Source organism: Stylophora pistillata, chromosome 6 (genome assembly GCF_964205215.1).
Source record: "Stylophora pistillata chromosome 6, jaStyPist1.2, whole genome shotgun sequence".
Lineage (NCBI taxonomy): Eukaryota > Metazoa > Cnidaria > Anthozoa > Scleractinia > Pocilloporidae > Stylophora > Stylophora pistillata.
The window spans coordinates 33,281,327-33,292,390 of NC_142524.1; the positions used below are offsets into that span (position 1 = coordinate 33,281,327).

Genomic DNA, 11,064 nt, shown 5'->3' on the forward strand with positions numbered 1-11,064 from the left:
TGCCCTTGAGCTGTGTAGCCTAGCCTCAATCCAGGTGCCATCTTGTAAACTGTCTCGGGTGGAGTAGGAGTAATCTTTGTTAAAACCAAGGCTGAATGAAACTCTTATGTAGGAATTACTCATCACTTCTTCCGTTTGCAAGAAATTATTTTTACTGTCCATCCGTTTGTGTACATAAAAGATGGGAGAGCGGTAGCCGGGAAATCAGCACCGACGAGGTACTCGTACCTCTCGAACCTTACGTTATGTAAGATGCATATTTGGTTGTAGAAACATCGTAAACTTTGCGCTTTAAATTTTATTAATAATTTCAGGTCTCTAGAAGAGCTTCTGCCTCTTCATTTCGTGGCAAGTTTAATTTGGTTGGTCCTCGACATCATAGCTCAAACATAAGAAAGATAGTCTTTGCAAGATTGAACAATGAAACCACAAAAGTAAGCTCAATATGATTGCTGGTCTTCTTTTTAACCTACAAGTATAATAAACCACACGGAATATTAGGAGAACGTAATTGAATCTTTAAAAATGAAACTTCCAGAGCTTTTATGAAACATCTGTGGGTTTACTAGCTGATCTCGCCACCAATGGCAATTGAAATTGAATCAGATGTTTTGTGTGGCAAAAGCGAGAAGAGTAGCAAGTGTTAGTGTTACTGTGTGTCTGTGTGTCTTTATTGTTCAAAAGATAAAATTACATATCTTATGTTACATCTAATACAGGAAGTACACTTTCACAAAGTTACATTATACTTAAAAACAATTCTATTAAAAAATGTATTCTTAAAACGGTTTGTGCGAATAGCGGGCATGACAGGGGATTTATTTCTCAAATTATACTTCGTGATCTTGGTCTCAGGGAAGTAGGCTCTAAGAGGATGGTTCAGGATAGTTGAAACCTTGCGACAAATTTTGTGATCTTGCGTTTTAAGTAAGTCACCTATCACTAATTTCTTAGATATGTATTTACGTTAGTGTTACATGAAATGAAATAAAACATGTCAATACCACAAAGATTATGATCAGTTTGCATGCAACAAAATCAGAGTAATTTTTGCCCATGTTTATGAAATTATAGTCTAAGTTCTGATGTATTTAGTTGATTGTTGAGCTTGGCAGTGGAAAAATAAATGAGCCAAACTAGGTGGCTTGTTGGATGGGTGGTTAAAAGTGGCCCTGTATTCTATAGTTTAGCTTAAAACATTATGCCCTCATTGATATTTGTCGCTGTTTGCATCACCTTTGTACTTGACAGTGTGTTGGTATTAGGAGGAGGATGTTACTCACTGATGGCTCCAGGGAAAGAAGGGCTAAGTTGCAACTAACATTTACATGATCCTGTATCTTGTTCTTCTTCCTTGGCAGTTTATATCTGTTTGTATTACATGATTGTGTTTATAACAGAACACATTCAGAAAAAAGGTAAGCAAAACAAGAAAAGTATGTAATATCTCTGTTTTGTTTTGTCTATTTTGTTTTTTTGGTTTTTTTTTTGGTTTTTTTTTTAGGAGAGATACTTCAGGGAACAACAGCAAGAGCTAAACACTTGGAATCAGAATTTCTGGGGGAAACAAAATGAAAAATTCAATAAGGTTGGATATGTCGATTTGTAGGTCTTTTGAAGAATAGATAAAGAAGGAAATATGGAAAACAGTCACGTCAAACACAAAATAATGGTCCAAATTTCATGCTCATAGGTCTACACATACAGTGCCACTCGCATATACATTAACCAAAATAAGGAACATAAATCATGCATAAATACAGGTGCAAGTGCAAATAAACTTGCATAATTTGTATAAGTAATTTTGCATATGGGCAAATAAATGAATATGTAAATCTTCCTCTTAGCATCTTCATTTAGAACATTTGAACTAGCTTATTGTTTCCATTGTTAACATGTAATTGTTTTAAAGCAAAGACTGATAGCACAAAAATACCACATGACTGCAAACTGCATGTAGATTTGTTTGTTTCAATTGCTGCTTGAGCCTACCTTCCCAATATGCTGTGACACATTTTATGCAACTTCTTACTCAAGAAAGTTTAAACAAGTAATCATTTTTAAGTGGTCACTTATGATAATGTTTCTAGGGGAGCATTTAATTTTTCTGTACAGTTGGGAACCGACAGAGTGACATAAATTTAAAACTTTTGTTCTGTAGTCAAAAAAGGCTTTCCTTCAATTACGATCAAGAAATCTGGAAACAGAGACAAGTAAGTGTCAAAAGTACTGTTGTAGACGGTTACATTAGCCAGAAAACAGGAGATCCCACCTGTTCGGGTTCCACTGACTAACGGCATCCAACCTAGAAGACTGCTTCACTATATCGAGATGAGCATGCTTAAGTGCATCCTCAGTCTCCTTTGTAAATGGTAAATGATAATTAAGTTTGATCAGCCAATATGAAATCAATGACAGAAAACAGTTTAAGATTTCTTTGCAGATAACTGGGAATAAGGGGTGCTGGCTTTATTTGGAGAGACACAAATTGGATAAAAACCTGAAGAAATACCCTTACAGCAAAGACAATGACAACAACAGAAAAAAGAAAAAACTTAACCCACATGTGACACTACCTAGGTTTGGGAATGAAACCTAGGCTTCAGTGGTATAGCAAGAGCAGTGGGCCCTCACAACTATGCTAACGATCCTTCCCTTTGATGTCTTGCTACTCTACAGAGATATGTATTTATCATAATTAAGTTGTGTTAATCGTATTCCTGAAACTTTCACCTCTTATCTTTGTAAAAACTAAAATTTCTTTGAATCGTCTCTGGGATTTTCCTAGGTTAAAAAAAAAATTTAGTTTTTAAGTTGTGTTAAATGTAATACAGTTCAAGGGTTTGATTAATAATTTAGAAATTATGTTTCTTTGAATTTTTTTCAGATAAGGAGTTAGCTGATGAGTTGTCAAAATTTTATCGGGATTTCTTGGATGGCAATTACAATGTGCATTCTCAATATCTCAGGTAACAACACAAAAACTAATTAGTTATAATGACAAATTTTTAATACAGTCAACTCTCTGCTGATGGACACTCTCATAAGTGGACAGTTCTACTCGCAGACACTTTTTTCAGTTCCCCTTTTTGCCTCTAGTCAAACTTACACCTTCCCACAAGTGGATACTCTCTTCTAAGCAGACTGACATTCACAAGCATCTGATGCAACACTCCCATAGGTGGACATTCACTCAATTTTTCTTTAGTGTCCACTTATGAGAATAATTCTTGTAGGTGGACAGGTCTACTGAAGCAGACAGACTCTTTTTCCATTTCCTGGCAGCTTCTGCCTTTGAGAGAGTTGTCTGTAGCTATACATCAGGATAGATTTTATAAGATGTATTTATTTTAGCCAATAATAACTCAAATTGAAAACAGCCAAACTGTCTGAGGTGCAGGAAAATGCTGTTAACCACTTGCACGTCACTTCTGGTTTTCAGTTCAGCACATGATTGACAGAGAAGTTGACGCAACACATCACAGAGGGCAGAGCATCCAAACAAAAGCAATCCTTGATTATTTTCAACTATTTCACATTACTTAAGCTCGGCAAGTGGATTCTCAGATTGCAAAGTCAGAAATGGCTGAGGTTTTTAATCCATAGGAACCACTTGGATATATTTCTTTCCCATATTAGTGAAAGTACTCCAGGGTCTTTCTTTAGTGAATGTAGTAATTAGAAATTATGTTTTATCTTTTACATTGAACAGAGATTGGTACAGGAGAAATTTCCATTTATTATGGACAGGAATACAGGTGTCAGTGTTCAGGATACTCAGCAAAATCATGCCAAAGAAGTCAAGATAATTGCTGGGCATTCGAAGGTCAACGTAAAAGTAATAGGATTGTGTGATTTCTGGTGACTATCAGATGGATGAAAAACACATTGTTGTAAATAGCACAAAGGCAAGGCATCGAAAAAATTTTGAAATGTATGCAGAAGAGCACTTTATCTTAGTATTGGAACGATAAAGACCAGGAAAGAAAAACCAATTTATTTTGGGATCATTAGAATTGGGGCAGCATGCCATGGCAGGAACATTTTGTTTTAAGTATTCTTTTACAAATATTGTGAAGTGAGTGATAGTGTTCTTGAGCAGAGTATTGATGAACTTGGTCCAGTGTTCTGAGATTTGAATGTGCTGGCATATGATTATCTCCTTATATTTTAGAAAGATTTCAATGTAATAATTTGTTATTAAAACGTTTGAGTGTCTGCCAATTTGGCTTGCATTATATCATTCTTGGCACATGAAATTGTCTGTTGTCTTAGATCACTTTCTTTCCATGGGGAACATTTTTAACTCGTGTGAACGAGTTTTTTATAGCGATTCCGATATGCAAATGGTTCACCACTCGCTCAGAGTAGACACTTTGTTAAATAAGTCGTTCTGAACTCGCCCGCGCACTTCCCGAGCACGAAACCATACTGGAGTTGTAACCGCGCATAAAACGATAGTGACGTTTTGTAACAATTTATACAAATACAGTGAATATATGAAGTTCATATATTTGCGGTTGTAGATACGTACGATGCACGATCCTCGCAGTAGAAAGCGCTATTTATGCAGTAGCGAAAATCAGACCTGAAAAAAAATCAGGCCTGTACGAGATTCGAACCACTGACCCCTGCGATACTAGTGCAGCGCTCTACCAATTGAGCTAACAAGCCACCTGAGAGGAGGCCGTTAAGTTGATTCGTAATAAACCCGTGATGATAAATCAGATACAATGAATATATGAAGCTCATATATTTTGAGCTGCGGTCAAAATATAGGAACTTCATATATTCATTGTATCTGATTTATCATCTACCAATTGGCTTGTTAGCTCAATTGGTAGAGCGCTGCACTAGTATCGCAGAGGTCAGTGGTTCGAATCCCGTACAGGCCTGATTTTTTCAGGTCTGATTTTCGCTATGGCATAAATAGCGCTCTCTGCTGCGAGAATCGTGCATCATACGTAGTTTATACAAAGCATCATTGCGTTAATTATCACCTTCCAAGTGAACAAAAATTTATCTAGCAAAGGCACAATCATAATGCTGAGAATCGCAATTGTTTATGAAGTAATGTAATAAAGCAAGAACCGTGATTTAATTCAATTCATATTTAAACATTGGCGGCTGGATCGATCAGGGACGGACGAAAATAATCTTGTGCTTTCCTAAAGAAGAAGCCTCTATGTGGACTTTATCGCCGCAAATGTTATTTCAATCGCTCAAGAAAACTAGTGGTCACTTAAGATGCGTTTTGAGTTGTTTTCGCCCCGAGGCAGAAAAGTTGCATCTAAACGTTTACTATCAGATGCAAGCGGGAGAAAACCATGTAAACAAAGGTTTTTGCGTGACTTTTACAAGACGAAACATGACATAGGAATGGAAAATGGTGGAATTTGGCTTGTTCTGGCGTAGAAAGGTTTGGATCGCAGTGTCTAAATTTGACGAATTTTGCAAACGGAAATTGGGCTGGTTTTGCAGATTCTATATGCTTGTATCATTCTGGGGATTTGGATCGCTACAATTATTGTGGAACTCTGTGATTTTCCGGAAGCTAATGGCTTTTGAGGTAAGAGCATTCTTGCCTTGGTGCAAAACTAATAATTACAAGTTCACAACCATGTTTCATCTTTAGATTAAGTGCTTCATGCACGAGTTGGTCATGAGGGAATTAGTTACCAGACAATTTGATTATTTAGACTAGACTAAAAAGTCATGGATGAAATATGATCTACCAATCACAACTCACTGGAGACTGGATTTGACCCTCGTGATAGTCAGGTACTGATCACAGCTTTCGGTATCCAGTGATGAATAGTTTTAACAAGATGAGTGAATGCAACAGGATAGTTCCACAGGTCAGGAGATGGTCAGGCAAATAAAGAAAAAAAAAAAACTGGCAGTCTTGGAATCTCATATTAAGTTGGATGAGACTGATAATATCTTCAACCTGTCCACTTTGTATTTTGTTATTGCTTTTAATGACTATGAAAAATTTGGCCGATAGGATAAATTCTAACGGGCGACATGGCGTTGAAACAGCGACATGGGGGAAATGAAAATGCGACTTCGATCACGACAGCGATATCAGAACCTTCCGAAATGGCGACGCGACAAAGTTTGAAATTGAGACGGGCGACATCTATACCCTTCTAACTAGGCCTCTTCAATTAGGACGGGCGACATCTATACCCCTCTAACAGGGCCTCTTCAATAGGGTCTGCTTTCCTCCCATCAGTTTATTTATAGCAAAAACCAGCAGGATGTTTATGCACCAGACAACAGAGCGCTAGAGTACTCTCTGGCTAATGCAAATGGTTTTGCTCAATTTCCTTGGCCCTAATGCTATGTTATTATTAATGCAGTTATAACAAAAATTCTCCTTTTGTTTAAACTTCTCCTGCTAGCGTACTACATTTCTTGACCCTTTTAAAAACTCCAAAGATGACTGATTGTTGAGTTACCCATCTTTAGCAGCTATACATATTTCCCCGCAAATTAGTTACAAGACTTTGGTGTTATTTCAAGATAACAACTTCAACCTGATAAGTTTGTAGTTTCTCACTACCTGTTTCCTTACTTAGGAGAAGGGGGATGGGTGCTTTTTTTTTTTTTTTTTAGGCCGGGCACTCATTCAGGGAAGATGACCACACTAAGTGGGTGAGAAAAAATGTTAGCTTTGCTATTGCTTATTCTCTATTTTTTTAGATTGTCTCAATGCAGAAAATTAACCAGCTGACATCAGCTCACTTCATATTGTATTTATTTGAACTCGAATACTTTTCAAGGAAAAGCTGGGGAATTTTAAAAACTGGAATTGGTATTCTTTGTTTTTACTCGAGTTTAATTCATTTGCAGGTAAAGCCCAACTACAAGTTAATTAATGGCATTATATCGCTGGCAGAGCACATGGGCAATAGACCACTTTCATAAATGGCTGCTGGATTAATATTCTTTTGTTTAAGTTTAAATTAGCCTTTCTGGCCTCGTTCTCCAGTTCAAAATTCAAAAGAATACATTATCTCAAGCGAGGCCAGAAAGACTAATTTACATTTAAACAAAAGAATATTAATCTGGCAGCCATTTATGAAAGTGGTCTATATGAAGGGAATCCTGGGTTCTGATTGTCTACCTTAGTGGGCAAGATGGGCCTATGTTGCCAGCCCAGGATTGCCCATTTCAATCCTATGCAAAAGAAATCATGAAATCTTGCTGGTTTATTCAAACACAATTGGCTCTCTTTTTCCAGCTCTTGAAATACATAAGTCAGTCTTAAATCAAATTAAACCAAGTCATTTTTCATTATAAAAAATCATTTATTAACCACGCTTGTTTAGTGAAGATGACTGGATATAAGCCTTGTTCATTTTTGCATTTTTATGGACCTTGAATTTGTCTGGGTCCATAAAAACATGAAAAAAACTTGGCTAATATCCAGCCATCTCAATCTCATGCTTGATTACTAATGCATACTTAAATTACAGCTGCAAGAGCTGAGGCAAAATGCGACTAGTAAGAAACCTTTTTTATTTCTCCCCCATTTTTTTTATTCAATTATTACTTATTGGAGTTACCTGTAAGGGCTTCTGCACATACATTATCTTATAAATTCTACTATATATTGAGCATGGCTTTCATCTCTGGAGTTGACAAAAATGTATTTAATATCCTTGAAACAAATACTATTTTTAATTATTAAATACTAATGGTGCAAACAAACCGATTTCTTGACTATCATATTTTTTCTATCCCTTGTTCTCTTATTTTGAGCAAAGTCTACATGGTATTTTCTTCTATAATGATAATCAGTAGCTAATAATAGTATGGAATATGATTTCAAGTAGAGCAATAACACTTCATCTGACATCTGCCAAGCTGCTTGCAAAATTCAATATCATTCAAGCTGACAATAAAAATAAACAGTTCCTGGATAAGTTCATTTTTAACAAGCAAATCAATAACAAATTTCACAAATTAATGCACTATGTTATCATGACTAACTATCTCCACAAGATCAAATCAAGATAAAGATCACTTGGAATTGTTTTATAACCCTAATAAATTGATTTGTGATCATTTTTTAAATATAAAATTATACATCTAATCTGGGTGATTTTGGATAGTTTCTATTAAACCTAAAATAAATATTCTTAGTAACTTTTGAGGTCAATATGAAAAAGATCTTGCATTGCAATTTGCATCTCACACTTGAATCACAAGTTTGAATATGAATTTTGAACAAAAATCATACTGAGAGACCAACACATTTTTGGGAGTAATAATGCCTGTTAAGTGAGCACAAAATTCTTATGATTTCTTCCTCATCCTCACTTCGAAAAGGGAACAAAATGGATCAACATGTGATTTACACCAAAACCACTACTACAGTTATTCCCCTTATGGTCTCTGGCTAAATGCCAAATTTCTGTGCAAATTTCACATGCGTAAACTTATATGCATGCTTAGAACAGTATTGGAAATGACTCTTTAAACTCTCTCAGTAATCCAGCTGAATCATTCATTAAGATCACGAGAATAGAGAAAATGATTGACAACATAAGCTTTGATTGATAAACAAATTCTCCTTTTCAGCACCAAAGGAAATGTAGAGAGAAGAGTATGGAGAAAATGGATACATAAGTGTTAGGGTGTAACATGTTAAAGGTTAATACTGACAAGATTCCACATTTTGCAAACATCCCAATTTGTGTGATTTTTTTATCAAAAAAATTGTTTAGAAGCATAGAAAACAACTATTAATTTTTTTTCTAGTAAAAATGTTTTGTGTCAGTTATAACAACAAAAGGGATACAGTTTCTATTTTTACTCTTCCATGAGGAATTTTTTTTTACAAATGTGAAGCACATGGTATGTTTATACCAAGTAAAATTCCAAAGATACCCTCATCAGCAATTCAGCTTAATGCCTTCACTGCCCATTTTAGACTGCATTCTGAGCACCTGGAAAACGTTTGGTTTTAGCTAGACTTGTTTTTCATTCTATGTAATTATCAGGCCTTGTTATAGGACTAAATGAAATAATCACAACATTACTTTTTTCATACCTGAATTTCCTCTACACAACAAAGTTAAACAAAAACAGGACCAAAGTTAGTTCATTTCTATCACTTGTTAGAATTTGCAGCTGATCAGCAGGTCAAGGCTAGTGAATCACATTTCCATTGACTACGTCATCATGAAGAACGCTTCGGGCCATCTCCTTCAAAGCATTTCCAAACTCTTCTGTGATGATCTGTGGATCTGGTAGCACACTGACATCACCTTGCACTCCAATAATGACTCGGCCAGCATAGGTATAGATAGACAGCCCTACACCAATGTTGTCTTTCTGAGGAGGCCAGAATGTTGTGTACTTGATAGTTCGACCAGTTATTGAGAGAGAATTCTGAGGACCAGGTACATTGGATAAAACACAACTTGCCTTCTCAGTGATTACAGTGTTTATTTTCCTGATCACAAATTCTGGGAGTAATTCATTTGACAGCATCATCACACAAGCTGTGGCTAATGGTTCGCCTGAGTATTTGCACTCATCCATGCGTGCTTTGGTCTCCTGCAACTGATCCAAAACACCTTCAGTTCCTACTGCGAGCTTAAGGAAGATCAGAGAAAACATGTTTTCAAAGCTGGGTTCTTTCTTGGTGGCTGAAAGACGGACATCTACTGGAATTGCTGCCTTGAAGTCAGGGGGGTTGGCTACTCCCTTTTTCTGAAAGTACCTTCTGATTGCATGCGAGAGGCAAGACATCAAGACATCATTGACAGTTGTACCTGTGGCAGTCTTGATTTGCTTGATTAATTTGAATTCAAATTCTTCATTCCAGGCAACTTTTTTGACACCACTGATCTTTGGCCCATGTAAAATGGATCGGTCGGGAATGGCAAGAATTAGCCTCAACAGTGAATACCCTGTTCTTAATATTGCTTTGGCCATGAGAGGTACTTGAGAGGTTGATGACGTAAACTTCTTGGTCTCCTTCTCATCTTTTGATTGATCTGGTAGCTGGTTGATGATGAATCTTGTTAAGGACACGCCATCTGCCACACTGTGACTCATCTTGAAGACTAATGTAAAATCCTTGTCGCCAAAATTTGTAGGAACACAGCAGAAATACCAAGGAGAAATTCCTTCTTTAAAGGGTTCGTTGCTCAGCTTAGAAACGACGGCCTCTAACTCTTCTTTGGAGGAGGGTACCTCGCCATCCCACTTAAAGACGTGGTTTTCAATGCGAAAACATCTGTCTTCTTGAAAGAAGTACTGAAAGTAGCCTGGACGAATACGGCACCGGGCCCTTGGATAACGTAAGGTTCCATCCGACTTCTTAGCTTTCATCATGCGGTCTACAACAACTTGTTGGAACTCTCGAACAGCTGTCTCGAAGTCAGTTTTGTTCTCCGCGCAGACAAATCCGGTAATTGCCAAACGATTCACATCACTCTTCTGTTGCCAAAGCGCGTCTAGACCGCTCAAGGGAAGGTCGCCTGATGTCCAATAGACGAGATATCGTTCAACCAGCTTTAGACTGTAGTATACCACAATTAATGGAGTCAAGGGCAGGGCAAACGCGAAGAGAAGCACGTAGGATAACAAACACACCACGACGAACCATAGGAATTTCAGCAAGGACAGGATTCTAGAACTCTTTTGTGTCTGAGCTCCAAACTTGAGCGAGACTTTCTGTGGGATGGAACCGTTTGCCACCATTTTGGTTGAGTTACCATTCGTTTCACAGTGGCCACTTCTTGCAGCAGTTGATGCGTCCATAGCTGACGATAAACTGTTCCAAAGTTACCGTGCGCTGGAGCTCAAATTTTTTAACCAGCTGATGTAGTTCAAAGGTTTTTGATGAAAACATCCTGTGATTGGTCATTTAGAAATCACGTGGGATACTTTTGTCACGCATAGATCTCAGACATTCACGTGTGCGAAGGATCGATCTTGCTTTGGCTTTAAATTAACGTATCAAATGCCTGTATGGGGCCCATGTCATGTTAAATTCACATTTGACTCGTACCTAATTTTTTTTTAATTATTTTGGTAGAC

The 11,064-nt window shown here is 37.0% G+C and overlaps 3 protein-coding genes across 5 annotated transcripts in view; 2 read left to right on the forward strand and 1 right to left on the reverse strand.

Annotated features, from left to right (window-relative positions):
* The first annotated feature begins 11 nt into the window (after positions 1–11).
* Positions 12–4,224, forward strand: LOC111324901 (COA8 family protein CBG23705, mitochondrial-like). 2 transcript variants are annotated; one of them, XM_088762737.1, is made up of 6 exons: positions 12–218; positions 315–434; positions 1,505–1,588; positions 2,162–2,213; positions 2,888–2,969; positions 3,443–3,759. In XM_088762737.1, exons 1-6 carry the CDS (start codon positions 96–98, stop codon positions 3,456–3,458), a joined length of 477 nt encoding a protein of 158 aa, XP_088618863.1. In that variant the 5' UTR covers positions 12–95; the 3' UTR covers positions 3,459–3,759. The 2 variants fall into 2 exon arrangements, with proteins under 2 accessions (XP_088618863.1, XP_088618862.1); XM_088762736.1 differs by having other exon boundaries at positions 15–218; positions 3,713–4,224.
* Positions 4,225–7,295: 3,071 nt separating this feature from the next.
* On the reverse strand, positions 7,296–10,850 carry LOC111324979 (uncharacterized). Its single transcript, XM_022928658.2, has one exon. The coding sequence runs from the start codon at positions 10,783–10,785 to the stop codon at positions 9,163–9,165; it is 1,623 nt and encodes a 540-aa protein (XP_022784393.1). The 5' UTR covers positions 10,786–10,850; the 3' UTR covers positions 7,296–9,162.
* Positions 10,851–10,987: 137 nt separating this feature from the next.
* LOC111324980 (AP-5 complex subunit mu-1) overlaps positions 10,988–11,064 on the forward strand; it is a 17,372-nt gene continuing 17,295 nt past the window's right edge. The window contains exon 1 of one of the 2 annotated variants that reach the window (XM_022928659.2): positions 10,988–11,064. This exon is cut by the window's right edge and continues 257 nt beyond it. The gene's annotated coding sequence lies outside the window, so the exon portion shown is untranslated. The other variant, XM_088762835.1, reaches the window with a different exon arrangement.

What these genes read in the sequence shown, in the direction of transcription:
- LOC111324979 (XM_022928658.2), bottom strand. Translation starts at nt 10,785, where the DNA reads ATGGACGCATCAACTGCTGCAAGAAGTGGCCACTGTGAAACGAATGGT.
- LOC111324901 (XM_088762736.1), top strand. Translation starts at nt 96, where the DNA reads ATGAAACTCTTATGTAGGAATTACTCATCACTTCTTCCGTTTGCAAGA. An exon ending in GGGAAATCAGCACCGACGAG is followed by an intron (nt 219 to 314) that starts GTACTCGTACCT and finishes TAATAATTTCAG; the next exon opens with GTCTCTAGAAGAGCTTCTGC. An exon ending in GTGCATTCTCAATATCTCAG is followed by an intron (nt 2,970 to 3,712) that starts GTAACAACACAA and finishes TACATTGAACAG; the next exon opens with AGATTGGTACAGGAGAAATT.